Below are 27,530 nucleotides of genomic sequence, written 5' to 3'. Positions count from 1 at the left end.
TCGAGTGATAGTTGGATTTGGTTAGACAATGTATAGTAACTATAGTTGGTAAACGGAAAAACGGCTAATTTCCCCCCTGAACTTAGTTGTTTTATTGTATTCATACATAGATTTTTGGAGTGTGTTTAAAACTACATGAACTTAACAAAGATTTGAATTTTCCACATGAACTATCGAAATCAAGCCAAAATCATCAAATCGAGTAACGATGTTATTGTTCCGTTAATAGATGATGATTGGATGCCACTTTGGACCCTTAAACGACGTTGTTTTATTGTTTTAAGAAAAAAACTAAAGTAAAGTAAATTTCAAAAACTGAAAGATCGAACCATAGAACTCTAACGCACGTGAGCAGGCGATTTAGCATCTGAACTATAGTAACAAATAGTACAATTACAAACGTATATATACTTATACGATGCAAGTTAAAAAACTAAGAAAAATAAAAGCTTATCCTTTCTTCCCCCCGATCTTCGTTTTCTTGTTTCTACACACTTCTTTCGCCGCGTCTTCAACAATTGGGATATTTATGACGATTAAGTTTTCGTAATTTCAAATTAGGATGTCATATATCAACTGCAGAGGTTAATTTCAAATTAAGATGTCAAAAGCTGAGATATTTATCACCCAATTCAATTTCAGTTACAATTTTTTTTTATAAAATCAAGTTCAACTATTAAGGATCGGATTTTATACATGATTTTAATCAATTTTGATCTAAACTAACAAAAAAAATCTCAATTCTTGATCCAATCCATGAAAAATCAACAGTCACAGTCGCAATGTTATCGGAGAAGAGAAAACAAAAGCAGAGAAAATGTTTTCCTTTTCTTTTATAATTTCTGCGTTGTCTTAGATATATTTTTTATCCATTTCATATTTAACGAAAAGTTACGGTAGTTTAGCTGGTTTTATGGTTGGTCGTGATTATTAGAGGTCGGGGGTTCAACTGCCTATTCTGAACAAATTTGATTTTTTTTTCTTAAAACAATAAAACGACGTCGTTTAAGGGTCCAGTGTGACATCCAATCATCATATATTAACGGAACGGTAACACCGTTACTCGATTTGATGGTTTTAGCTTGATTTCGATAGTTCATATGGAAAATTCAAATTTTAGTTAAGTTCATGTAGTTTTAGGCACACTACAAAGATCTGTGTATGAATACGATAAAGCAACTAAGTTTAGGAGGGGAATTAGCGGTTTTTGCATTGGTAAACAATGGTAAATTTTTAGGGTGTTGATTAGACAAACCAAAAAAATTTTGTTTATAATTTCAACTAATATTTATATATCATTGTGGTAATATTTAACTCTTTGTCGCAATGTTGAATGTCATTTATTTATTATTGTGGTACAATGTCCCATTAATCAATAGACCAAAAAAAATTGATTAATAATCAATACACTGTGAAAATAAATCGACGGACGCTTTCTTGCGTAGCAAATTCATGGAGCAGGAGAGAGGACCATATCCAAAAATTTCAACGTTTATACTCTTGTATGTAGTATATTTTAGTTTTTTAAATTTTAAATGTGGATTTGAAGTCTTCATCGTGTGGAGGATTTCGATTTGATATAGTATAACTTATATTGCGTGTTTCACCAAAAAAAAAAATGGCTATATTGCGTGTAATTTTGGAAATTTTAAACCAAAGAAAAAAAATGAGGTTATTATTAAAACCGTCATCAATTTGGTTGGTGAACATAATGATTCTTATGACCTTCTTTTGATACAAATGTCCACGTTATATAGTATGATGCTTTAACTTCTCAACACTTTGTTCAAATTGTTTCTCTTTTTGCTTTCGTCAAACCCATTTCAACCGATTTCAATCGTTCCACATGAATTCCATCTTGTCAACCGTCCTTCCTGCTCCCGAAGATCCCATTCTCAGTGTACTCCAAGGCTCTTCATTAATTAATTACACATATCTCTTTTTTTTTTTGTTATTTCAACAAAATGTAGATCAAGTGTTCTGTTTTTATGTTTATCTTTTTTCTTATACATACATTGTATGATTCTGGAAGCAGGTTATTTTTGGTTGTAGAGATGATCCTAGTCCGGTTAAGTTGAATTTGGGTTTAGGTTCCTATCGGACTGAGGTAATCAATCTTATAAAATATATGATCAAGTTAATCAGCGATTCTATTAGCTCATGTTTTAATTAGATTTTTTTTTTTTTTTTTTTTTCTGAAGGAAGGAAAGCCTTTTGTTCTTGATGTTGTGAGAAGAGCAGAGCAACAATTAGCCAAGGACCTGTAAGTTAATAATTTTTTGTTAGTTTAAAGCAACTTTTGTTTATATCAAAAATCCTCAAAAATTTTGGACATCCTAAATACTTTTTTTTTTTCATTAAAAAAAAAGAAACCGAAATGGAAACACAAACTCAGCCTATGATTTTTTGATTTTCCTGATTTTACCTCAAGGTCTAAGAACAAGGATTATCCTCCCCTTACTGGACTTCCTGATTTTAATAAATTAAGTGCCAAGCTCATCTTAGGTGATGATAGGTAATATCTTCACTGCTATTTTCTCTCGTCTTTTTATAAGTTATGTTATTAAATTTGCATTCCACTTACTAGAAATGTTGTCTTCTTTTGTTTTGTTTTGTTTTGGGCAGTCTTGCTTTGCAAGAGAATAGAGTTGTCACAGTCCAGTGTTTGTCTGGTACTGGTTCTTTGAGAGTTGGAGCTGAGTTTCTAGCAAACAACAACAAAGAAGTAAATAATTTCACTATTTGTTCAATTATGTCGATGGCTTGTAAGAGAAATTGAAAAAGTCATATTAAAATTTGCTACATACATACTGCTACGTATTAGTGAGGACACATTGTGGAACTTGTTCCTTTTTGGATGATTGTTTTTCTTATGTTTCTCACAGCGTACAGTGTTTCTTCCCATACCAACTTGGGGAAATCATCTCGGTATTTTCAGTTTCGGGGATTTATCTGTAAAGCATTTCCGTTACTATGATGGGAAAAGCCGAGGACTCGACTTCAAAGGTTGTCTTTAAAATTCTGTCCTTAAACTCTCTGTTTTTTTTTTTTTTTTTTTTACCTTATTAACATTCATCATTGTTACATTTTATCTAATTAGTTATGTTTGCTCCCATTTTGATTGACCCACTCACACCAAACTTTCACCAATTCTTTCATGATAATATGTTAAGTGTATACCAAGCATTGCTTTTATTCAAAAAAAAAAAAAAATCATTGCTCTAAGGGAAGACTTGATTTCAAACAGGCTTGCTTGAGGATCTTGGCACTGCACCGCCTGGAGCGATAGTGGTCTTGCAAGCTTGTGGACATAACCCCACAGGAGTTGACCCAACATTCGAACAATGGGAACATATTAGGCAAATAGTGAGATCTAAAGGCTTGTTACCCTTCTTTGATTGTGCATATCAGGTAAAGTCATATGTTTGTTGTGCTAGTTGTGATTTTTTTCTTAAGAAGTGTTATTTTCTCATCTTAATCCGAGGTTAAAAAAAAAACGTAACATGATTCATTTTTTTCTCTCTCTAAACTTTTCAGGGCTTTGCTAGTGGTAACCTTGACTCAGATGCACAAGCGGTTCGTATGTTTGTTGCTGATGGAGGTGAATGTTTGATAGCTCAAAGTTATGCCAAAAATATGGGTCTCTATAGTGAGCGTATTGGCGCTCTTAACATTGTAAGAAACTAAAATTTTCAGTTTCATCGTCAAAAGAAAAGTAATCAATTTTTTTTTTTTGAAGAATGTTAAATATTAGAAAAATGTGTATATTGTTTTTTTTTTTACACCCAAACATAGATACTGAGTTTGAAACAAGGGCAGGCCATATAATCCTTGTGGTCTAATAAATGTGAAGGTATGCGAATCAGAAGATGTGGCTAGGAAAGTTGAAAGCCAAGTTATACTCATCGTGAGGTCAATGTATCTCTGCCCACCTATCCATGGAGCATCCATTGTTACCACAATTCTTAAAAACAGGTAATGATTATATATGCATATACGAAGGAGTTAGAATCATTCTTGATGAGTTGAACTACATATTAACATTGTTTGGGCTTCGTTTACTTGTACGGAATCATGCATAATAGATTTTGATTGTGTTGAAAGTTTCTGTACATACTTTTTGGCAGTGATATGTACAACGACTGGACCATTGAGCTGAAAGGAATGGCTGACCGCATAATTAGCATGCGTCAACAGTTATATGAAGCCATACAAGCTAGAGGTTTGGTTTAATGTATTTTTGTTCCTTCACTTTTTTTTTTTTTTGTTAGTCTTCTCTCAGATTTGAATCATTCATAAGTTTTGCTCAGGTACACCTGGCGATTGGAGTCACATTATTAAGCATATTGGAATGTTTACTTTTACCGGATTGAATGAGGAGCAAGTTCGCTTGCTGGCCAACGAATATCACATTTACATGACTTATGATGGGTAAGAGAACTATCAATTATCAAATATGTAGTCTTTTCAAAGGATTACAGTGCTAGTAAGACTTAAAGAGGATTATTAGGAACAAGTAGATACATTTACGCCTATTGTCATTCATTTCACTTAGTACTAAATAGAAGTGTCATTTTGTTATCAAATTAGTTGGTAGTTGTAGAACTTCAATTAAGAAACATATAAATATAATAGGGATGAACGTATGAACGGAATTTAAATGAAATATTGACATTTGACTTATTTCTTTTGCAACTTTGGAAAGGAATATTTTGCTCATTTGTTTTTCAAATTTTCAAAGAAGATAATTCTTTTTCCATCTATGTTCTTTGTAAATGCTTGAAAAAGTATTAGTTTTGTCCTCTAGTCTTAGTGGGAATGTCTTGAAGCATTTAAGACCGTTGTTTAGGCCATTCACTTCTATCATAAATTAAAAGTTATTTATTTGTGTATTTTCATGAAAATAAAACTTAGCTTCAAAATGAAAATTTTGTATTTGCAGGAGGATAAGCATGGCAAGTCTAAGTTCGAACACAGTGCCTCAACTCGCTGATGCTATACATGCTGTTGTTACTCGCTTCATCTAAACTTTGTGCTCTCTCTGTTCTTTGTTGTAAAACTGACCAAAATGAGGATTGTTACCTTTAAAAACCAACAAAGTTTATTTTTATTTTGTTTTCATTTTCACTTTTCATGTTATATGAATCCACTCTCAGTAGATGAATTAAATCCAATATTGTAGATTACGCATATACAACAAACCCAGTTTGTAAAACTCACAAATCATACTCGTATACGAATATGCAAAATACAAATAATAGAGTCCGGTAAATATACGAACATGGGACTCAATGATGAATCAGATAATAATACATAACACGTGAACCAAAAATACTTTTATATATTATCATTAAATACGTTAAACCAAAAGCAAACAAATCTCGAGAATTATTGAGAAATAATAAACCGGGTTAAACAATCTGAAAACTGGGTAAATCCGGTATAAAGATTTCAGAAGAAGATGGATGAGATCAAAGACAAAACCACGGTGGTGACTACTCCATAACCGGCGAGCTTGTTTCCGGCTCCGGCGTCATTCTTGGTATTATTATTTCCAGCTGAAAAATTAGAAATCCACATAAGACAAATCATCAATTATACAAATTATTACTTAAAAAAAATATTACAGATAAATATAAAAATTAGTCTGACATGTTTTTAGTGGTTTTGTTTTGTCTGATTATACAAGTCAAATATTCGAGACACGAGTAAAAGCTGGCATTCACACTCTGTTTATGTTTTTTTAAAATGTTTTTTTAAACAAAAAACAGAGAAATCTGGGAAAATTAAAATCAATTGAATTGTATGACTTGACTAATCAACATTTGATTTGGTTAATAAACTCCAAACAAATCACAATCGAATAATTCAATTAATACACAATCAAGTCGATCAAAAGCTACTTGGAATTTTAATTTCAAATAAGAAAATATAAGAAAAGTAATTGTAAGGAGTAGGTGAAGAGTTTTGTTCATACCTGGAGGAGGTAAAGAAGCTTTTGGCGATGGAGCTCCTTTAGCTGAGAAAATTAAACAAAACAATGATTATCAAATTGTAAATCTCAAACGAGAAAGATTTACAAAAAGAGATAAAACACTAGTCAAAACTATTGAAATTACCTAATCATATTAATCAGAATCCACAGATCCATTTCATAAAATTCAGAGAAAACTATACATGTACCCTAGTGGTTTATGCTATAGTGATGTGTTACTATTTCACCACTCGGATCTAAGCCAGCATAATGCATGTTGTTGACTAAAAACAGTAGGAGATCTGAGAAAATTAGAATTGCTTACCGTTACAAGCGGAGAGATTAGTTTTGACATCGCAACGGTTGCTGAGACCAAGAGCTTGATCAGTACTGACATTGAAATTAGCGAGCAAACCAGGAGTGGTATAGATGGTACAGAGACAGCTAAGTTCTTTCTCCACAGCTTCTTTGATAGAGTCGCAACAAACCTTAGACGGCTTCGTTGTTACGTTCAAGAAGTTGAAGCAAGGGACTAGCTTGCTCACACACTCAGTCTGTGCTTCTACAGTCGGAACCGAAACCAAAGCCATCACCGTCATCGCCGCCGCAAATATCATCATCACCTTCATCATTTCTTCTTTTATCCCTCTCTCTCTCTCTCTCTCTCAGCTTTTTTTTTTTTGTCTTTTGGGGGTTACTTGTGAGTTTTGGTTTTGCTTTTGTTTTTGGTTACAAATATTTATAAACTTTGCTTAAGGGACCCTTTCGCATTTTACTTTACTTTAATACAATAATAATTCAACAAATGACTGTCGTTTCTTTTTCTTGATAATACAATACTTTAACCAGAAGATTGAAGACTTTTTTTTAGGTAATGCAATAAATCTTATTGAAAATGATGTTTACACTTAATTGTCATCTTATCAAAAATCTCTAGATTCTAGGATGAGTCAGTCACGTCTCATTTTTATTGCCAAAATTTTCTTCAATTTATATATAGCCTAATAGCCTAATAGCCTATATACTATATGCTAATATATGTATTCTACTAGTTACCAAAAATCAGTAAAATATTTGTTAAATTTTCTTGTAGCTAGTACGACTAGGTCAACCTGATATGCTTGCAAAGAATAATTTAACAATTGTTGTTCAAAACAAAACATAATCTATAAAAGTCTAGATCTCATCTAACCATATGGTTAAACCAGCTCATTCCAGTTCTGTCGGACTGGTTCTGTATTTGTTATTTTATTCAACATTCTTAAATCCGTGAATACTAATTAATATGGGCTACGGAAAGGCCTTACAATGTTTTGGTTAATTGGGCCCCTATGCACGACCTCGAAATATCAGACGCGTGGACGGATTAAGATCGTAAGATCAAAACATTTCAACGGTTAAGATCTGATAAAACGTGTCTAAGCACTTGTAAAATTCAGCGGCCACAAATAGTCCCGCCATCAAAACAGATAAGAGAAAGCTAAAGAGATAATAACATAAGCTAAGCAAGAAGAGCAGAGAGAGAGAGAGAGAGAGAGAGAGAGAGCTCACTCCCAAAGAAAATAATCTAATGGCTACGCTTTCGTTCGGAATCGCCGCCGCGGCCGCAACCACCGTCCGTACAATTCCGAAGTTTAATTCACGGAGGAGCAAAATCTCATGCGAATGGGTAAAAGATTTGATTTTTTTTTTTTTTGGAGATTGATTTCATGAAAAATTGATTTTTTTTTGTTTTTGTTTGATTGATTGATTGATTCGAAAGGAAGGATCCGAAAGGTGTGTTAGGTCCAGCACAAACTGGTCATATAGCTCGTCTTGAGTTTAAGCGTCGTCTAGAGAGAGATTCAGAAGCGAGAGAAGCTTTTCAGAAACAACTTCGTGAGGAGAAAGAGCGTCGTCAAGCTCTTAGACAAGTACCCACAAAAAAAAAAGAGATCTTTTTTATTTTTTTATTTGTTGCAATTATACTGATTTATGGTTTTGATTGTTCATTGATTTGGGGTTGTTTTTGGGTTTTGTTAGTCTAGAGTTGTACCAGATACTGCAGCGGAGTTGATTGAGTACTTTCTTGATACTGAAGCTCAGGAGATTGAGTACGAGATCGCTAGGCTTCGAGGAAGGTTTGTGAAATTTGATTGTTGCACACTAAGTGTTTGATGGATTGCCTCTGTGAAGATGTTCTGTTGCTTTTAGTTTCTTAAGTGAATCCGTTTTCGTTGAAATATTGAAACTTGGGTGATATATATTATTTAGGGGATTGGAGACATCACTAGAGTTTGGTATGTTGCACTGTTTATTATAAGTTAGAAGACATAAATGAGCTTATGGTTACTGTAATATTACAGGTTAAACGACGAATTTTTTGCCCAGATTCGACTTGAAATTGGGCAAATTCGGTTTGCTGTTACAAAGACTGCGGTAAGACCTGAAGCAACATTTTAATCGGTAAGCTGGAGTCGGCCACTTAACGATCTGTTTTTGTTCTTGTGTGTGTGTGGGCAAAATCATGTAGGATATTGAAGACAGATTAGTTGAGCTTGAAACACTTCAAAAAGCTTTGGAAGAAGGAATAGGTCTGCGTCGCCTTCTTTTGCGTCCATGATTAATTAAATGACTCATTGACTTGGTGATATTACGGCTTTTGATTACTAATCTTGTTATGTTGTTACTCTTGCAGAGGCTTATGACAAGATGCAAAAGGAGCTTATGACGGCTACAAATAGCTTGACCAAGATCTTAACCTCGACCGATATAAAAACAACAGTATGTGACCTTAACCATAAACTCATAACCACTTTTAAGCTTAAGGAGATGATTTCGAGACATTGTTTTGATTCTTCTTTGTTTTTGTGTGTGTACAGTTGTTGGATATGGTGGAGAAAAACGAAATCAACAGATCTTTGTTGACACTTCTTGACGAAAACATAGCCAATGCATACAGAGGAGACCAGGTTAGTCCCGGTTACTTGTTGATTTGACAAAAGAAAATTGTTCTGGTCTGAATGATTGATTGAAAACCGAACCGAAAATCTCTCACAGAATTGATTAGAGGTGGGCATATAAATCGAACCAAAATTTATCAACCCGAAAGTTAAACCAATTTCATATTAGCCTAGTAGATGCTAGAGAAGTTTGTATGTTGAATTAACCAAACTGAAACTGAACTAAACCCGGATTTGTACATTCAAACTTATAAACCAAAGTTTCGGTTAGGTTTGAACGATTTGGTTTCGGTTTTGAATAAACATATAATTTCGGTTCTTGTTCAGACCCGTTTTCCAAAACCCGAACCCCAAGTAACCCGAACCAAACCATAAAATTGAGTTCTTTATTACTACCAGATTAAAGCTTTTTAAAGTGGTATAAATTCAAATGTTTTTTTTTAATTGCAGAAAGAAGCAGGAGATTACATGGAGAAGATACGTTCTTCGGTTCTAAAGTACTTGACAGTGTAGTAGTATCATACGAGTCTTCGAAAGATTTCTTAAGCTTTTGAATGTTTCCTATGATCGGGTAAAATGTATTTATATATTTGTTTTGTTGAGTAAGGTGTATCTGTTTTTTTGCGAATGATGTCTAAGGTCACGTCAGATCTTCCTTTTTTTGTCAACTGGTTTTATATTGATAATATAGGTTACATCTTCCTTTTTACAAAAGCATCTACGCCTTAAGACCAGTCTTTACCTGCAACTTAACCCGAAATCCTCTCTGTTTCTACAAACAGACAGAGTTAAAACTCTATTTCTACCTATACCAGAAAAATGGCTAATTCTACTCCAGCCATTAAAAAATTAAGTTCAATCAGAGGATAGTCTTGTGTCTTCAGCAAATAAATACCTCAACCACTCGTGATGCCCCATCGCCACATACGATTGGAGTCTACAATCTTGAGTGATACTCTGTGCTATCATAAGAGCTCCTCTGTTTAAAAATGAATTTTCCAAAAAGAATTTACTATCCTTGAAACTTCCCCTCAGTCTCCACACCTCATTTGATTGATATCGAAATGAAGACCATAAAGCAGGCTTTGTCACCACCTTTACCAAAAGCTGATCCTGCAAACCAAAAACCACATTCTCTATCATGTGGCTTCTCATACTTTCCATAGCCCACAATAGTCCTTCGAGCTGAGCTTCTTGTTTATCCTTGACCTCTGCCATAGCTCTTCTACTATGCAACAAGACCCTTCCATCATGATCCCTAAGGACCCACGCACAACCCAACAACCGGTTTCTAACCGACCAAGAGATTCCTATATTACATTTCAACCAATCTCTTACCGGTCTTTTCCACCCTGGTTTCATTGGAATTTGTCTCGGTTCTCTTCTTCTTGGGATTTCCCCTTCCCCTCGATCTTCGACATCTTCCTCCTTATCTGATTCCTGGTCACGTCAGATCTTCCAAGCCATGATAAGTTTAATGGAAATCTATAACCTATGACAAATAGCACTACGATAAAAATATAGTTTTGCTAGAGATATGTAGATCACCATAATGCAATACTGTAAAACATCTTTACTAAGTCTAGAAATAGACTTTAGTAAGCTTTTTCTTCATTCATTGCATGTCTGTTTAGTATGGGACCAAAGTTGGCTGTAACGATCAAATCTCTTTTATTCGTCATAAATGAAATAAACAATCCTTTATAAAGTTATGCTGTAGAAATAAAAAAAGGCATGAACAAGTATGCATGGGATGATGGGAACCTACAAAGAGCAGAATAAGTAAATACTACTAAATAAGAAAAAAAAAAAATAGGAGGTGACATTTATGATTATGAAATTGATAACTATTGGTTCCAACTTCCAAGCATGGCCCTTCGTGGTTATCTTCGATTTTTAAGTATTTATTTTCCACTGTGACATAATTATCCTAATTATTATCATTCATATGTTTTTTGGTTATCTTTTGTGCTATACATACAGAGTAAAGACTAAAGAGTAAAGACTATATAAACTTAAAATATAGTGGAATCAAAATGACTCAAGAAATAAAGAATCATACGTGTATGGTTACCGACGTACGGTTTTGGACTAGATTCGTTTTCTTTTTATCGGCGTTTACGAGTAGATTCACGTGAGTGTTTATTTTTTGTTAAGTCAACCATAATGTAATTGTTTTTACAAGCGCAGACTCATATGAAACTGATGTAGATGAGTTCAATAACGTACTGCACATATTTATCATGGATATATATATGTATGTATTTCTTCACTTCGTTTTATTTGATGTTTGGGTGCATATGTCAAAATGCTCCATCTTCGTTATTTTTGTTTTTTTCTACTTGGTTCGGTTTTATTTCGGATTGTCCTTTGTTATATGCGTTTAGCAAAAAATGAATTTATAACAAATTTAACATTATTTGGTGTTTGTAGCAATTTGTAAGTTAATTTCTATTTTTTAATATTATTGGGTTTTTAAGTTATATATGAGTAATTTTTGTAAACTGAAATGTTTTAAATGAGTAGTTTACAATGAATATGTTGTAAACTAATTTCTAATTTTTAATATTATTGGGTTTTTAAGTTATATATGATTACTTTTATGGTCCCATTCTTATAAATAGGAAGGCTAGAGGGAAGCTGGAACCATAAAACTAAGAAGCATTTTATTAGCAAAACTAAGAAGCATTCCTATGTTTTATGAAGAAGGATTTAATAATTTTTATTTTAACACAACATTCAATAATCTTATTTAGTAAGTACTAATTAAAAAAACTATATTTGAAATTAATTATTAATCTAATTAGCATCTTAAACAAAAGAAAATATAATTCAAATAGTATTGAGAATGTACGATTTCGTTACTATTTTACTCATTTACATAGCCATCATTCACATATTTGTTCTATCGAAGGAATTGTCATTTCTAATGAGTTTTCATTTCATGATGGCAGTCAAAAAAATGATAGTAACATAGTACTGTTCATGTTGACCAGAGATAAATCAGTACTTAAGTTTTAGGTAAATATCTTATTCAACTTCCCTGATTATTCGGATCAACGCTCATCCGTTAACGTAAAACTAACTAGTAATAGTAACAAAAAAAAAAATAGTAACCACAATAATACGTACGCATGAGACCATTGTCGTATATATCCATTATGATCTGGATAAGCATCTCAAATGAACACAATAATGCATTGGGGGGAAAAAGTAATTAATTAAATACTAGAAAAGTTGCAATTGCAATTTAGAAATAAACTCTAAACTATTGTCAATTTAACTTATGGCATGTGGATATGTGTTGATCGACGGATGACTCATCTTGAAACTATACTCTGCACATTAACACATGTAATTACTTTTTTTTAAAGGATCACCATATATATAGAGCTAGATTTTGTCAGTGAGATTTTAACCAAAGTGATTGATGAGCTTTCAATCTATTATAGTATATAAAAAGATTTCTATGTTTGCCTAAAAAAAAAGATTTATATGCAAAAACAGAGTCTACACTTTGACCTAAATTAAAACCTTATATAAACAGCACCATTGTGTACACTTCCTCTTCATTAGACAAGACAAAAACGACCAAAGAAACAAAAGCTACAAAGAAAAAAAAAACATCATGGATCCTAAAAATACAATCTTTCTAGTTCTACTTCTATCAATAACCATACTCCAATCTTCATCCGCAAACCCAAGCGGGTCGGAACCAGACCGGTTCATTGTGTCTTCATGCCAAACCACCCGATATCCATCACTATGCGTACATACACTCTCTGCTTACGCCACCAAGATCCGCCACAACAACGACCAAGATCTCGCCCAAACCGCTCTCACCATCAGCTTAGCTCGAGCCAAATCCGTTTCTATCTTCGTCGCCAAACTAACTAAAGAGTACGCTTTTTCTAACATTTTATTTTACTTTTTCAACTACACACAAGGCTTAAAACTAGATCGGTACTCTCTGGTTGCAGCCCATACCGGAGTGTAAGAGTTTACAAAAGTTCTTCCCTAACATTTTCTTCTTCTGTATATATAGGACACCAAGATTTAAACGTAGAGAATATTTAGCAATCAAAGATTGCATCGAAGTGCTAGGCAATAGCGTGGACCGGTTAGCTCAATCGGTTAAAGAACTGGGTCGAGCTGGCCATGCTGTGGCTAGTGAGGACTTCATGTGGAAAATGAGCAATGTTCAGACATGGGTCAGTGCCGCTTTGACTGACGAGACGACGTGTCTAGATGGATTCTCGGATCGTGCCATGGGAGGCAAATTGAAGAGGCTGATTCGGTTTAAGGTGGTTCACGTGGCTCAGGTCACTAGCAATGCTCTCGCTTTGGTTAATCAGTTTGCAGAGAAACGAAGTGTGAAGCTTCCCTAAGTGGAGTTTTTGTTTCTTAAAATGTGAAAATTTTGGTTTGTATGTGAAAGTTTGAAACTAAACTTCAAAGTTGTATAAATTGTAATCTCCTTTTTTTTTGTCGGTCGGAAAAGAAAACTAGAGATTGTGTAACAATCTTTGTTGTGTTCTGTATAATATTTTATTTTAAGATAAAAGATTATATAATTGTACGTCTTTTTTTGGGTGTAAATTATAGATATACAATAATCATATTATTAGATATACTTCATGTTGGCATATGCTAACTTGTGCGTAAAGATATTACTGAACCGTATTAAATGCAGTTTTTGGAATTTTATTTTGCTACGTGTAGACATTGGTAAGGGTGTCGTTAAATGAGTCCACTTCTTCTGAACTTTTTAATAGTACACAATTAAAATTTCAAATTTGTTATGTAAATCTTATTGTAATTATTAAGAACGGTTCAGATGATTTATTAATCTTCTAGTAGTAATTTATAATAAGTTCATTTAACATGTATTCTACTTATATATATTTGACATATTTTTAGTCCTTTTTTTGTGTAAGCAAAAGTCCTTTTTTCTTATGTAACGAGTAAACAGAAATAATAATACAAAAAATAGGGGAGAACGTTGGGAGACAAGATTTGTCCAGAGACAAAAGTCTTGATTTGTTTCTAGTGATTCAGGACAAAATTAACGTATTAAATACTACTAGTACATAATAATTTGAAAACAACCTTAATTAAATAATATTGAAATCAAATAATTATGATATAAACTCTTTTTAAAAAACAAGCCAATGATACACATCTTAACACTAACAGCTGTATAGTTGTCACATGAACTGTAATATATGATGACACATAGTTGAAACTACTCACCCAACATTTTCAATTCAAAAATGTATCATTGACTCGACAATATTATTAGATAGCTAGTACTCTTTTCGTTTTATGATTTTTTTTTTATAAAGAAAATGACCCTCTCAAAAAAATTTCTCTCCCAATAAATTTCTAAATTTTAATTGAATCGGTTATTTTTTATAACAAAATAATTAACAGTGATTAGTCTTATTAGTGTCTGTCTTGTAGCGAACTATTCTTAAAATTTTTGTTCATGTGCTCGACAATGACCAACGTCGACCCATGACAAGATTTTTCAACGACAACTACCAAATTTTGTGATATGCGAAATTAAAATAAATCAAATACGAACTTTTGTTCCCGTAATTGACGGTTTGAAAGACGCAAAATATAAGACGAAGGGGAAACAGCATTTGACATACATAAAAGACGATACATATTCTAATGCTTTCGAAAAAGACGGTACCATTTTTTTTTTTTTTTTGTCAACAAAGTAGACGTTACCATTTACTTGAACTATTATTCTACATTTTGTTCCTAATAATCTTAAAATTTTATTAAAAACAAAAAAAGAGTGAAGTTCCTCACGTTCATTTTTATATACCACGCTAATGTAGCCATTAGCCAGGTCTCAAACTCTCAATGGGCCTGCATGGGCTATTTATGTTGTGAGATATAATTATGACTAAAACTGAGTTCGTCTAGATTTTGTTGTTAGCCGCAACCGATGATTTCATGAATCGATCGAAACTAGCATATGCCAATGGGCGATCGTAGATCGGGATATAAGTAATTTCATTTCCTTTTTGGTTAAATACAAATTGTGATATCAAGTTTTTGATCATCTACAACATTCGTCAAGATTGCATATATTAAAAAAAATTAATTAGTCAAACATTACATTTTCTTTGTGATATATGTACCATAATCTACCATTTCGCACTATTTACTAGCTACTCCGTTAGTACCTCATTTCATCATCATTTTATTCATAAAATTTTATTTTAAGTTTACAAAATAAAAATATTGTACGAAACGAACTTTTTTATAGTTTATATATATTCCATTTAATATTTAATAGAACTTTTCTTTAGGTTAAAATTAGTTCATAATAAAGAATATAAAATAGTTGAAAGTCCAAATATCACCAAGACTTTTGTAAAAGGCATAATAAATTCTTAAAAATATTATCTTAATCTGCATGCGAAACTGCTAAAGGATATTTATATACAGATGAAAGTAACAACAGCATGTATAGTTATTCTAATTATACTCAAAAGTTATAGTGGGTTTAAAATTGGGGAGATTGATCATATAAAACATACAAATGTAAAAGTTTTTACTATGATAAGGGATCAAATGCTCTCTTTATCTTTTGGAAAAAGAAAAAGGAGATTCGTTTTAGCTTTTGTTTCATTAAGATTGAGTATGTGACGGCCAAGTGCCGACCAAAGATATATCTAGAGATCATGTTCAAAAGCTAACGCGAAAAGCAAACCTAAAAGATAGGAATGATATTGTCCTACTATAACCTGAGACGATGATGCCAAGTTTTTAGTTGATTAGTTTTGGGTTATTGGAATTATATGATTTCATATTTGATAATACGATATGCTGTTTAGAATTTGGATCCTCACATGGATCAAAGTATAGTTCAAACATTAATACGTTTTATGAATTTTATAGTGTAAGTTTCGAAAGGCAATAAAATCAAGTTTGTTACGGTGTTTGATCAATTCTTGTGTGTACAAATCCATCTGATAAATTCACAATGCAAAATAAAAAGATTATAAAAGGAATTTTAAGTATTTAAGCTGTAACTTGGGATTTGGTTAAACCTATACAACGGAATCTTATGATCATATTAGACTAATATGATCATAAGATTTCGTATACCTTTTACCAATAGAAAAGTATGCTTGCAATAGCGATTTATGATGTTAACTTTTTTGGCCATCGGTTACAGGGAAAAAAATATTTTGGCCATCGTTAATTACGTCTACGAAACATCTAACTCATTATGGAAACGAATGTAACAGATTCATTATTATGAATATGACTGTGCACTTGTGATTCTAATTTGGCGTCTATTATAAGAATAATCAACAACATATAGACTCCTTGTATTTGTAACAGGTGATTGTAACATGCGTGCAGCTGCGCAAGCAACACTTTTATCACAAACGGGCTTTGATTGATGACATTGTGGAATAGCTTAACAGAATGAAATAGTTAAATCGCTAATTAGCAAAACAAAAATTAATTTAAAAATAACAAAATATCATAATTAATCATTTAGTTTTGATACTAATTATGCGAATTACCAACTAAAATCGTTACAACTAAAACCGTAACAATAATTAAATAAGAGAATAATTATAGATTTCTAACTAAAACCAGTTTGACAATGAGTAAAGAGGCTATGTGTTTTGTATACTAGTCTAACTCTTTCCCATTTCTGATATAGAACTCTAACACGTTATTTTTTTCGAGATAATGGTTTTTTATTTATTCATCTCGGATATATGCAAGTGACGTAGCTAGTTCAAAGCATGCAGTCAAGGGCAAGTAGTAAATGCATGCAATGGCAAAAATATGAGATAAGCATTCAAATGACCATTACATTTGAATAGCGTCTATCAGAAAAAGAAAGAGTGGTCACATAATATCTTTACTTCTTTGAGACAAACAAGTCTAGTAGGTAAAATAATTGCTATAAGAAGCATGGGATACCAAAAATTGTTATGAATGAGAGCAATGGCTTCATTTGCTTATGCTTAACAATATCGATCTAAAAATCAAAATTCTAAATACAACACGTCAAGTCGTCAACACTACGTACGTACGTATATGTGAAAATGATCATACTAATACGTTTTCGAAACCGTAGTACTATGTCAAAACAAAATGTAACTGGAAAAGCATTAAAAAATGTATAGATGTTTTACATAAATTTTTGCGAAACCTAGTCTCTTCATAATTTTATAAGCGGAAAAATATGATGAAAAATACATGCATTATTAACGCTATTTGTACAATAAAAAAAAAAATTCAATTCCATTAGAGAAATAAATATTAAAAACGTATCAACAATGAGAAATCACTTATGAACTAATAACTCTATAGTCTAAATTTGTAATCTCAAAATTGTTCTTCAAAAATAAAAAAGTTCCATATTAATAAAAATTAGGTCTAACACGTTTCCGAATAAATTTTAAGAATCTAGAGTATTCATTATATGATCATTAGAAGCGAATAACTACGGTGGCCACTCATTTATTTAATTTCAAAGCTTTGATTTATTGGTGATATATATGAGCTTCAATAAACTGGGAATTATATCGCTGGACCAAACTGTATAGTTGGACTAATTAATTCATACAAATACAGGTTTAGGAAAACAAAATTTCTAAAATGTCAAGCTTCTTTTAAAAAACCTATGAAAATCAAATAACTAATTATTACAGCTAATAAAGAAGCAATATAAGATAACTAATGAGTATTGTAAAGAAGCAATATCTCAATATGTCTTTTCTTAATTGTAAAGAAGCAAATAAAGGAAAACTAATGAGTATGGATGGACTATATTAAAGTTCCTAATAGAATTTTAAATTAAATAATTCACTACTTTAATTATTTCACGCAAATTCATAAAACATATGACACAAATATTAAAATCAATGTGAGAAAAAATATATTTAACAACCATTTATTTATTAATTTATAGATTATTTATAATCAATTAACATTTTCTTCCATACTTTGGGAATATGGGAATCCATACTCTTTGGTTTTTAAGATAAGAAAAATCGAACTCTTTTTTTCGTCGTTTATGAATAAAATAAGATATTTGATAGTATATGTGACAAATCCATAATACGTTAAACCATTTGAGCCAGATAATTGGTAAGCCTTCCCACCAAAAAACCTCAGCTCCAATCAAATAAGTTATTAGATATTAATAGACTCAACTAATTTTCTTTTCACAAGTTTCTTTTTATATCACATGTTCTGTATATATACATAAACACGCACATGTATATTAGTTCACCTTAGCCATTTCTCTTTAAAAAAAGGAAATCGACGATCCAAAAAAAGAAAGCACAAAATAAAGATGAAACTCTTATCTCAACCCCAAATCCTTCTTTTCTCCATAGCCATTCTTCTCTTCATCACATCATCATCATCATCATTAACACCATCACCATCACCATCACCATCACCATCATCATCATCATCACCATCATCATCACGATCACCACTATTATCACCATCATCATTACCATCACCATCATTAGCACCAGCATCACCACCACAATCATCATCATCACCATCATCATCATCATCATCATCATCACCATCATCATCATCACCACCACCATCATCATCTATATCAAGACATTTAAATCAAACCAACTTGAATTACATCAAAACTTCATGCAACCTCACACTCTACAAAACCCTTTGCTACATCTCTCTATCTCCTTACGCATCAAAAATCATTTCCAACCCTCAAAAACTCGCCATCATCGCCCTTAATCTCACCCTCACCTCAGCCAAGTCCGCCTCTAAATTCATCAAAAACGTTTCTCATGGAGGTGGTCTAACAGGTTTGGAAGCAGTTGCTGTTGCTGACTGTGTGGAAGAGATTGGAGACTCGGTGATTTCACTTCAAGATTCGATAAGAGAGTTGGACTCGATCAACCATAAAGATAGTCGGAAGTTTGAGATGGTTATGTCAGATGTTCAGACATGGGTTAGTGCTGCTCTCACGGATGATGATACATGTATGGATGGTTTCAGGAGAATCAAAACGGTCGTGAAAGATTTGGTTCGGCAACATGTTGTTAAGGTTGCTCGGCTGACCAGCAACGCACTCGCTCTCATTAATATGTACGCCTCCACGCAAGAAAACTTATCATAGTCAAATTTTCATACACAAAAAGAAAAAATTGTTTTATACTTTCATTACAAAAAAAAAAAAAAAAAAAAAAGAGCTTATGATTGTATGTGTGTACTTTAGGTATTGTGATTTTTTAATTTCTGTGTATAAAAAAATTGTATGTGAAGATTTTGTATTATTTTGACGGTGGTGGACAAGTTCAAGTGTTCAACCCCTTTGTCGCGTTCAAATTACGGCTAGAAAATATTGTATTTTTATTTAGTAAGATTACTTAATTCGAAGAGGGATTAATCATGATCTGTCTTGTTAAGCCAAACCTAGTTATATACTTGTATTGTACCTTTGTTCTGTTCTGTCAGTTTGTCACATATTACATATGATTCATAACCTTTGTTTTTGTTTTCACTGTTTGTTTTGTACTCAACTATAAGTTTATTTTTCTTTTCTTTTCATAACATTTAGAACGTATAAGACTGGTAGTGAAAGAGTAATTTTGGTTAGGAGGAAAAATCGTAAATGAAACACGTAAGAGCTACATTTGAGAATGTCCTAGACTCGCCAGCTTTTCTCCTACGCAAGTTATTATTATTTGTGTCACTTAAACACCTACCAACAAGCATATTGATCCATTAATATGTTTGTTGTATATCGCCAATCAATTCAAGTTATGTGTTCTTCCTTCAACCTCTTGTTAAGTTTGCTTACTAGTCTACTACTAGTAGTACTAGTTTGTGGTTTTAAAGGAATCAAATTGGACTGAAACTGCAGTGAACACCCCCCCATGCTTTTTTGTGGTTCCGGTTCGAATCAACTTGTTTTGCCAAAACAATTTAGACGGTGACGTGTCTCTCTCCTTATCCATTTGGACCAATTAAATAAAACCATCAGAAAATTTATAGACCATATAATTTTTATATTTTTAAACCAACGGTTCAGAAACAAACCACGCCAAGCCCAAAAGGCTTCGTTATCCCCAAGCCATACGAGAGAGAGATTTACCAAGTGATACGTTTTAGCCAAGAGGACGAGGAAGAGGAAGAAGAAGAAGAGGAAGAAGAAGAAAGGAGCGATTTTGATAAACAAAAATGGCGGCGGATGCTCTGAGGATTTCGAGTTCTAGTTCCGGTTCGTTGGTTTGTAATCTTAATGGGTCACAGAGACGGCCTGTTCTTCTTACTCTGTCTCATCGTGCTACGTTTCTGGGTCTTCCTCCTAGAGCTTCATCTTCTTCGATTTCTTCTTCAATTCCTCTGTTTCTGGGTACTTCTCGTATTGGGCTTGGTTCTTCCAAGCTCTCTCACAGGAAAAAACAATTCTCAGTCTTTGCTGCAGCCGAAGGTTTGTGTCACATAACTCTTTTACAAAAGCTTCCATCTTTATCTTACTGACTTCGATTTTGATGTCAAAGTTTGAAATTTTTTACATGCCTTCTAAGTGTTTGTTGAATTGCCTCTGAGAAGTGTCTCTTCTAGTTAAGTTCTGATATTGCCAAAGCTTTCAATTTTATGCTGATTTTGGCTTCATTGTGTGTGTTATATAGCGGAGACGAAGCGCGCTGTGCCGCTTAAAGATTACAGAAACATTGGTATTATGGCTCACATAGACGCTGGGAAGACCACAACAACGGAGAGGATTCTTTACTACACAGGAAGAAACTACAAAATCGGTGAAGTGCATGAAGGAACAGCTACTATGGACTGGATGGAACAAGAGCAAGAAAGAGGAATCACCATTACTTCAGCTGCAACCACAACGTTTTGGGACAAACACAGGATCAACATTATTGACACACCGGGTCACGTTGATTTCACTCTTGAAGTCGAACGAGCTCTTAGAGTTCTCGATGGAGCTATATGCTTGTTCGATAGTGTTGCTGGTGTTGAGCCTCAGTCCGAGACTGTGTGGAGACAAGCGGATAAATACGGTGTGCCTAGGATTTGCTTTGTCAACAAAATGGACCGTCTTGGAGCTAACTTTTTCAGGACGAGGGATATGATTGTGACTAATTTGGGTGCTAAGCCGTTGGTGCTTCAGATACCTATTGGTGCTGAAGATGTCTTTAAAGGCGTTGTTGATCTTGTGAGGATGAAAGCTATAGTTTGGTCAGGAGAAGAGCTTGGTGCCAAGTTCAACTACGAGGATATTCCAGCTGATCTTGAGGATTTGGCTCAGGAGTATCGAGCAGCGATGATGGAATTGATTGTTGATTTGGATGATGAGGTTATGGAGAACTATTTAGAAGGAGTTGAGCCTGACGAGGCCACAGTGAAGAGATTGGTTAGAAAAGGAACCATCACTGGCAAGTTTGTGCCTATTCTGTGTGGTTCAGCCTTTAAGAACAAAGGAGTACAGCCGTTACTTGATGCTGTGGTTGATTATCTGCCTTCGCCGGTGGAAGTGCCACCTATGAATGGAACAGATCCTGAGAACCCGGAAGTTATCATCATACGGAAACCAGATGATGACGAGCCATTCGCTGGTTTAGCATTCAAGATCATGAGTGATCCTTTTGTGGGTTCTCTTACATTTGTGAGGGTTTACTCAGGGAAACTCTCAGCTGGTTCTTACGTGCTGAATGCTAACAAAGGAAAGAAGGAGAGAATCGGAAGACTCTTGGAAATGCATGCAAACAGCAGAGAAGATGTTAAAGTGGCTTTAACTGGTGACATTGTCGCTCTTGCGGGTCTCAAAGATACAATCACTGGGGAAACCCTGAGTGATCCAGAAAACCCTGTTGTTCTTGAACGTATGGACTTCCCTGATCCCGTCATCAAGGTAGCGATTGAGCCGAAAACAAAAGCTGACATTGATAAAATGGCAACGGGATTGATCAAGCTCGCTCAAGAAGACCCGTCTTTCCATTTTTCCCGTGATGAAGAGATGAACCAAACCGTCATTGAAGGAATGGGAGAGCTTCATCTCGAGATCATCGTTGACAGACTTAAAAGAGAGTTCAAGGTAAAACGTAACCTAAAATCTATTATCTTCTTCACGTCTTCAAGCTTTCTAATTCCTTTTCATCTTTCAGGTTGAGGCTAACGTTGGTGCACCACAAGTCAACTACCGTGAGAGTATCTCCAAAATATCTGAAGTGAAATACACACACAAGAAGCAATCAGGTGGACAAGGTCAGTTTGCTGATATTACAGTCCGGTTTGAGCCACTGGCAGCAGGATCAGGATACGAATTCAAGAGTGAGATCAAAGGAGGAGCTGTGCCAAGAGAGTATATTCCTGGTGTCATGAAAGGACTTGAAGAGTGTATGGGCTCTGGTGTGCTTGCTGGTTTCCCGGTTGTTGATGTCCGTGCTTGTCTAGTTGACGGATCTTACCATGATGTTGACTCAAGCGTGCTAGCTTTCCAGCTTGCTGCAAGAGGAGCTTTCCGTGAAGGGATGAAGAAAGCAGGTCCAAGAATGCTGGAACCTATCATGAGAGTTGAAGTTGTTACACCAGAAGAACATCTTGGAGATGTCATTGGTGATCTTAACTCAAGAAGAGGTCAAATCAACAGCTTTGGAGACAAACCCGGTGGTCTCAAGGTATGAAAAAAAACGATTTCTAAGATGGGATGATAAAACAAAGCCAAACTTGTTTGATGAAATCTGATATTGACATTGTTGTTTGTCGTTTCGTTGTTGTAGGTTGTGGACTCTCTGGTTCCATTAGCAGAGATGTTTCAGTATGTGAGTACGTTGAGAGGCATGACAAAAGGTCGGGCGTCTTACACAATGCAATTGGCCAAGTTCGATGTTGTTCCTCAGCATATTCAGAACCAGCTTTCGAACAAGGATCAAGAAGTTGCTGCTTAGACAGAGTTGCTGCTTAGACAGAATTTTTGTTTATCCTACACTAAAAACTTATTGTGATTTTGTTTGATTCATACAGCAGTCATGTATGCTAATCAAATTTGTGAAGACAAAGTTGTTATTGTCTTAAAACACATGGATATGAGAGAAAAACGATATATCAAAAAAGTCTGAAAATGACGAAGAATTTGATTTTAGTGTTTGAAGTTGTAATAGAGTGACAAATCAGCGGAAATCGAAATCAATAATGTCTTCACTTCTGGGTTTATTTCATCTGGACGATTCCTGAGCTGATCAGCTTTTGGATTTTGTTCATAATCATCGGGTTCTGCATGTGTTTGTGTGCTGCTGCTGGATTCTCCTGGAGATCAGACAGTACCTGTTCAAACAACAAGTGTTGGATATTGGTGAGACGTAACAACATAGAGATAGCTCAATTTTGGTTTCCAGGATTGCTCCCAGAAGTTTAATCTTAAACATAGAGAGATTTGTGAACTGTAACATAATCTAGAGAAGTTTGTTTGTTTATTTACCTGTCTCATTACAGGATCTGTGAGAATGTTCTGGATTTCTGGGTCTTGCATTCCCTTAGCCTGTGATAATAAGAAAAAAGAAAGCAAAATCCCAAAATTTTAACCTAACATTACAGGGTTTTCTCATAACCGAAAAACGAAAAAGTTTCCAGACAGTAACAGAATCTGACCTGTCTTTCTTTCAACTCCTCGGGAGTAAGGTCACCACGGTTTGCTTTGTTGATCTGTTGAACACATCTGCAGAATAGAGAGTTTTAGAACATGTTACATAGGCATATATTGACATAACTAGATATAGAGAATAATCCTTTTTGACTACACATATATAAAATACCTTCTAACACCATCGAGAAGTTCTTGATTGTTAGGATCGTGTTTGAGACCCTGCTGGTAAGTTTCCATTGCGTTTTCATACTCCTTCATGAAGAATTGGACTGCACCTTTTCTGCTGTATCCCTTTGAGAATGTCGGATCGAGCTCGATACATTTTTCTGCATCCTTCAATCCTTCGGGCATTGCCGTCAGTTTGGTGTAACATGCAGCCCGGTTGCTATATGCCTATGTTATGCAAAGAGGTAAACAAGTTATTAAAACAGTCAATTATGGAATTCTTTATGCGCATAACATTGAAGCACATATGACAATGAATAGGCCTTACTCTCGGGTCTTTTGGGTTCCTCTTGATCGCTTCAGTGTAATGTCTCACAGCTTCAGGATACTTTTGCTCCTTGAAAAACTCATTACCTGTATCACAAACACAGCAGAATGTCAGCTCAGCATCCTTTACCAAGTTTTCAGAGTTTCTTTCCTCACATAAACAAGATACAATTGCAAAGTAATTACCTTTCTCACGCTCTTCATCCCCAATATTAGGATCATAATACTCTTGCTGCTCCAACTCTTTCTTTGCTCTTTCAGCCTCATTCAATCTCTTCAACGTTTCTGGATTACGATGCTCAGTAAGAGCCTTCTGGTAAGTCTCAATCACAGGTTCATAGTCTTTTGAGACTTTAGCCATCTTCCCCAAAGCAGTTCCTTTCCTAGTCAAAGCTTTAGCTACCATCTTGTAATCTGACCTAAGCTCTCTACCCCTTTCAACAGCCTTATCACAATCCTTGATGCACTCATCAAACTGAATCAAACACACACAATACACAGTTAGACTCATAACCTCATGCCAAGCAAATCACTCTGGACTAATGTAAAAAAAGAGAGCATTTTATATAAATAGATATGAAAACTATACCTTTCCCATCTCCAGGTGAACAGCAGCACGATTAGTGATATAAGAGATATCTTCATCATCAATCTCCATGGCCGTGGAGTAATGCTGGATCGCAGTTTCGAAGTCTTTCTTCTTATACGCAGCATTCCCCAACTCCTTCTCCTTCTGAGCTTTAAGCTTCTTCTCCTTCTTCTCCTTCTCTTCTTTAAACTCCGGCTCAGGTTCAGGCACCGGCTCAGGTTTCCGTTTCTTCTCAACCTCAGGCTCCTTCCTAGAAGGCACAGCCATCTCTTCCTCCCCAATCTCCATATCATCTCCGGCCTGCTGCGACCTGATTTGAACATTCAACAAAACCCCAAGAGCTTGCATAACTCTCTGATCTTTCAAATAAAGATTGAGATTGCTAGGGTTTCTCTGAATCTCCTGCATCATGTTAACAAAATCAGGCTGTTTCAAAAACCCTCTCGTCGATGGATCCGCCGTCAATTTCGACCACATCTCCGGTCCCTGAAAAGCATCACCAAACGGATTCGGCGCGGAGGCGCGTGACCTAGACGCGGAAGCCTTCGCATCAGCTAGACCCGATTTCAAACCTTCGTTACTTGGATCAATCTCAAGCCCCTTCGAGTAGGCCTCCACGGCTTCATCGAACTGGTTTAGACCTAAGTGAGCAGCACCGAGACGGCTGTAACCTTTTCCCCAATCTGGTTTGAGTTCAACAGTCTTCTTCGCGTCTGAGAGAGCTTCGTCGTAGTGATGAAGCGACGCGTGAGCAGCGGAACGGTTCGAGAAGAGGACGTGGTTGGTTGGTGCTAGGTTGATGGCTTCGGTGAAGTGATTCACGGCGGAATCGAAGTCGCCGGATGAGAAAGCGGCGTTTCCTTTGGCTTTTGCTTCGTCGGCCATGGTTGAATCTGAGAGAGTCTTCTGGTTTCTTCTGGAAGATACCTTTGTTGAAGAAGGGTTAATGAATTGGGGTTTTGGTTTCAAGGTCGATGTTTGGGTAAGCGTATATATATCTTTGATCGATATGTAGTGTGTTTGGTTAGGGTTAATATTTATCCTTATCACGTTTATTTAAGACGACGTCGTATTGGTTACATTGACTCAACGCTATTTCTACGATTGTTTCGATATAGAGTGTTTGGTCAAGTTAATGTTATCCTAGTATGCATTATAATAAACCGACGTAGTATATGTTTAAACGACGTCGTTTTAGTCTACGATAAGTCAATAACTCAACGCTTCTTCTCCGGCACAATGGTTTGATAGATTTTAGTTCCGTAATATTTGGACTTGAGAACCTCACAAGTGTGGGTAAGGTTTTGTTCTTATTTCGTTATTATTGGACGACATTTGTGGTTTCCAGCAATTTCACATTACTCATTGGAAAGTTTCTATGAATATTAGTTATCTCAGTGTTTAACATGTTTGATTCTTGGGTTTTTGATATTGTGTTAAACAATGTTGCATCTAATCCCAAGATTGGCATGATGCGGTTACTTTGGTGGCAAGAAGCAATTGACACACTCTACACCAACAAAACAATAAACCATCCAGCATAGCATAACATCAGTAAACCTTGGCTAAAGCGCTCGGTTGAAGCTAGAATCCGAGATGCACAAAGAGAAGCAGACGATATCCCATAGAGCATTGAGGAGCTAGAGAAGATACACAATAGGCACAAGATCCACGCTTTTGTACAACACCCTCCAAGCAGGCAGAATAGTTCAACAAAGTGAATCACGCAGCTTCACACAAAGAAACCCTAAGACATGAATGTTAAACTCGAGTGGTTAACCCTAAGAGTTTTTGAGTTATAATACAATTTTACAAATGGAGATGTGACCGTTACAAATAAAAGAATTTATTACACTAATACAAATAATATACAGTTTCGTCTGTTATAGAGGAACAAGCTCATCATCTTGCATATTTCCTATACAAGTCATCTGCTTCACGCCATTGGGCGTTTCCTACAAAATCCTGAAATCATCATCCTAGTGTATGAAACAAAACAACATCAGGCTCGAGTCCTATGAAGACAAGGCTATAAAACAAGTCCCAAGCATCTTCCATATTACCAATCTTGCACATCCTCGAATATTAACCCTCCACAACATTATCTTCAGTTTCTAACATCCCCTCATCAAACCAAAATCTACTCCTCTCTTAAAGTCTCTCTATCTACATCCCTTTTTATAGACTAGTCACTTCACCATAAGCTTCTCTTTTAGCTCAACATACTTGGAAACCACACGCTTATACCAACAATAAGGACAATAAAAATTGCCGAATTCATCGAAATCAGGTTCGTCAGATGCACAGCTTTGATGAACAGCTATGGAACATTCCTCTCTATAACATACCAACACCCAATCGTCTTCCCCATCACACACGAAACAAGTCTTACTCTTTACCACATTCTCATCACTACCACTTACCTTAACTCGCCCTAACTCTTCTTGACTCTGAGCCTTCTTCTGCTTCTTGTCCTTCTCTTCTCCAAACTCCGTCTCAGGTTTCCGTTTCTTCTCTATCTTCCGTGACCTAGACGCATCTGCTAAACCTGATTTCAAACCTTGGTTACTTGGATCGATCTCAAGCCCCTTCGAGTACGCCTCCACGGCTTCATCGAACTGATGTAGCCCTAAGTGAGAAGCACCGATACGGCTGTAACCTTTTCCCCAATCCGGTTTCAGTTCAACAGTCTTCTTCGCGTCTGAGAGAGCTTCGTTGTAGTGATGAAGCGACGCGTGAGCAGCGGATCGGTTCGAGAAGAGAATGTGATTGGTTGGTGTTAAATTGATGGCTTCGGTGAAGTGATTCACGGCGGAATCGAAGTCACCGGAGGCGTAAGCTGCGTTTCCTTTAGCTTTTGCTTCGTCCGCCATTGTTGAATCTTTTTTT

The 27,530-nt window shown here is 35.1% G+C and overlaps 8 protein-coding genes across 8 annotated transcripts; 5 read left to right on the top strand and 3 right to left on the bottom strand.

Moving 5' to 3' along the window:
• The first annotated feature begins 1,708 nt into the window (after positions 1–1,708).
• On the top strand, positions 1,709–5,121 carry LOC104752934 (aspartate aminotransferase, cytoplasmic isozyme 2). Its single transcript, XM_010475201.3, has 12 exons — positions 1,709–1,900; positions 2,036–2,107; positions 2,202–2,263; positions 2,432–2,515; positions 2,626–2,725; positions 2,886–3,006; positions 3,248–3,411; positions 3,538–3,675; positions 3,854–3,975; positions 4,128–4,222; positions 4,311–4,431; positions 4,943–5,121. The coding sequence occupies exons 1-12, from the start codon at positions 1,847–1,849 to the stop codon at positions 5,025–5,027; spliced, it is 1,218 nt and encodes a 405-aa protein (XP_010473503.2). The 5' UTR covers positions 1,709–1,846; the 3' UTR covers positions 5,028–5,121.
• An 85-nt stretch (positions 5,122–5,206) lies between these two features.
• Positions 5,207–6,909, bottom strand: LOC104752933 (non-specific lipid transfer protein GPI-anchored 7-like). Its single transcript, XM_010475199.3, has 3 exons — positions 6,300–6,909; positions 5,978–6,019; positions 5,207–5,558 (listed from the first exon to the last, which is right to left on the bottom strand). The coding sequence occupies exons 1-3, from the start codon at positions 6,604–6,606 to the stop codon at positions 5,452–5,454; spliced, it is 456 nt and encodes a 151-aa protein (XP_010473501.1). The 5' UTR covers positions 6,607–6,909; the 3' UTR covers positions 5,207–5,451.
• A 500-nt stretch (positions 6,910–7,409) lies between these two features.
• Positions 7,410–9,630, top strand: LOC104752932 (uncharacterized). The gene is made up of 8 exons (XM_010475198.2): positions 7,410–7,643; positions 7,741–7,887; positions 7,997–8,094; positions 8,320–8,392; positions 8,487–8,547; positions 8,652–8,737; positions 8,836–8,925; positions 9,367–9,630. Exons 1-8 carry the CDS (start codon positions 7,545–7,547, stop codon positions 9,427–9,429), a joined length of 717 nt encoding a protein of 238 aa, XP_010473500.1. The 5' UTR covers positions 7,410–7,544; the 3' UTR covers positions 9,430–9,630.
• A 141-nt stretch (positions 9,631–9,771) lies between these two features.
• Positions 9,772–10,278, bottom strand: LOC147926110 (uncharacterized). Its single transcript, XM_087492864.1, has one exon. It carries the CDS (start codon positions 10,276–10,278, stop codon positions 9,772–9,774), a length of 507 nt encoding a protein of 168 aa, XP_087348990.1.
• A 2,054-nt stretch (positions 10,279–12,332) lies between these two features.
• Positions 12,333–13,499, top strand: LOC104752931 (pectinesterase inhibitor 9). Its single transcript, XM_010475197.2, has 2 exons — positions 12,333–12,816; positions 12,962–13,499. Exons 1-2 carry the CDS (start codon positions 12,545–12,547, stop codon positions 13,302–13,304), a joined length of 615 nt encoding a protein of 204 aa, XP_010473499.1. The 5' UTR covers positions 12,333–12,544; the 3' UTR covers positions 13,305–13,499.
• Positions 13,500–18,049: 4,550 nt separating this feature from the next.
• On the top strand, positions 18,050–19,348 carry LOC104752930 (pectinesterase inhibitor 10). Its single transcript, XM_010475196.3, has one exon. The coding sequence runs from the start codon at positions 18,266–18,268 to the stop codon at positions 19,073–19,075; it is 810 nt and encodes a 269-aa protein (XP_010473498.2). The 5' UTR covers positions 18,050–18,265; the 3' UTR covers positions 19,076–19,348.
• Positions 19,349–19,802: 454 nt separating this feature from the next.
• LOC104752929 (elongation factor G, chloroplastic) lies at positions 19,803–23,059 on the top strand. Its single transcript, XM_010475194.2, has 4 exons — positions 19,803–20,392; positions 20,595–22,012; positions 22,083–22,595; positions 22,698–23,059. Exons 1-4 carry the CDS (start codon positions 20,140–20,142, stop codon positions 22,863–22,865), a joined length of 2,352 nt encoding a protein of 783 aa, XP_010473496.1. The 5' UTR covers positions 19,803–20,139; the 3' UTR covers positions 22,866–23,059.
• Positions 23,005–25,667, bottom strand: LOC104754138 (hsp70-Hsp90 organizing protein 2). The gene is made up of 7 exons (XM_087491957.1): positions 24,642–25,667; positions 24,239–24,527; positions 24,054–24,139; positions 23,730–23,953; positions 23,566–23,632; positions 23,396–23,455; positions 23,005–23,241 (listed from the first exon to the last, which is right to left on the bottom strand). The coding sequence occupies exons 1-7, from the start codon at positions 25,524–25,526 to the stop codon at positions 23,128–23,130; spliced, it is 1,725 nt and encodes a 574-aa protein (XP_087348083.1). The 5' UTR covers positions 25,527–25,667; the 3' UTR covers positions 23,005–23,127.
• Between the last annotated feature and the right edge of the window lie 1,863 nt (positions 25,668–27,530).

Source organism: Camelina sativa, chromosome 16 (genome assembly GCF_030686135.1).
Source record: "Camelina sativa cultivar CO46 ecotype springtype chromosome 16, ASM3068613v1".
Lineage (NCBI taxonomy): Eukaryota > Viridiplantae > Streptophyta > Magnoliopsida > Brassicales > Brassicaceae > Camelina > Camelina sativa.
The sequence above is the reverse complement of the archived record's forward strand: the minus strand, read 5'-3'. Positions and strand labels throughout refer to the sequence as shown.

Coding starts and splice junctions, on each gene's coding strand:
- LOC104752934 (XM_010475201.3), top strand. CDS start 1,847: ATGAATTCCATCTTGTCAACCGTCCTTCCTGCTCCCGAAGATCCCATT. Junction 3,676..3,853: donor GTATTGGCGCTCTTAACATT/GTAAGAAACTAA, acceptor ATAAATGTGAAG/GTATGCGAATCAGAAGATGT. Junction 4,432..4,942: donor ATTTACATGACTTATGATGG/GTAAGAGAACTA, acceptor TTGTATTTGCAG/GAGGATAAGCATGGCAAGTC.
- LOC104752933 (XM_010475199.3), bottom strand. CDS start 6,606: ATGATGAAGGTGATGATGATATTTGCGGCGGCGATGACGGTGATGGCT. Junction 6,020..6,299: donor TAATCTCTCCGCTTGTAACG/GTAAGCAATTCT, acceptor TAATTTTCTCAG/CTAAAGGAGCTCCATCGCCA. Junction 5,559..5,977: donor AGCTTCTTTACCTCCTCCAG/GTATGAACAAAA, acceptor CTAATTTTTCAG/CTGGAAATAATAATACCAAG.
- LOC104752932 (XM_010475198.2), top strand. CDS start 7,545: ATGGCTACGCTTTCGTTCGGAATCGCCGCCGCGGCCGCAACCACCGTC. Junction 8,393..8,486: donor TTGCTGTTACAAAGACTGCG/GTAAGACCTGAA, acceptor AAAATCATGTAG/GATATTGAAGACAGATTAGT. Junction 8,738..8,835: donor CGACCGATATAAAAACAACA/GTATGTGACCTT, acceptor GTGTGTGTACAG/TTGTTGGATATGGTGGAGAA.
- LOC147926110 (XM_087492864.1), bottom strand. CDS start 10,278: ATGAAACCAGGGTGGAAAAGACCGGTAAGAGATTGGTTGAAATGTAAT.
- LOC104752931 (XM_010475197.2), top strand. CDS start 12,545: ATGGATCCTAAAAATACAATCTTTCTAGTTCTACTTCTATCAATAACC. Junction 12,817..12,961: donor GTCGCCAAACTAACTAAAGA/GTACGCTTTTTC, acceptor CTGTATATATAG/GACACCAAGATTTAAACGTA.
- LOC104752930 (XM_010475196.3), top strand. CDS start 18,266: ATGAAACTCTTATCTCAACCCCAAATCCTTCTTTTCTCCATAGCCATT.
- LOC104752929 (XM_010475194.2), top strand. CDS start 20,140: ATGGCGGCGGATGCTCTGAGGATTTCGAGTTCTAGTTCCGGTTCGTTG. Junction 20,393..20,594: donor AGTCTTTGCTGCAGCCGAAG/GTTTGTGTCACA, acceptor TGTGTTATATAG/CGGAGACGAAGCGCGCTGTG. Junction 22,596..22,697: donor ACAAACCCGGTGGTCTCAAG/GTATGAAAAAAA, acceptor TCGTTGTTGTAG/GTTGTGGACTCTCTGGTTCC.
- LOC104754138 (XM_087491957.1), bottom strand. CDS start 25,526: ATGGCCGACGAAGCAAAAGCCAAAGGAAACGCCGCTTTCTCATCCGGC. Junction 24,528..24,641: donor TTCACCTGGAGATGGGAAAG/GTATAGTTTTCA, acceptor TGTTTGATTCAG/TTTGATGAGTGCATCAAGGA. Junction 23,633..23,729: donor CTTCTCGATGGTGTTAGAAG/GTATTTTATATA, acceptor TCTATTCTGCAG/ATGTGTTCAACAGATCAACA.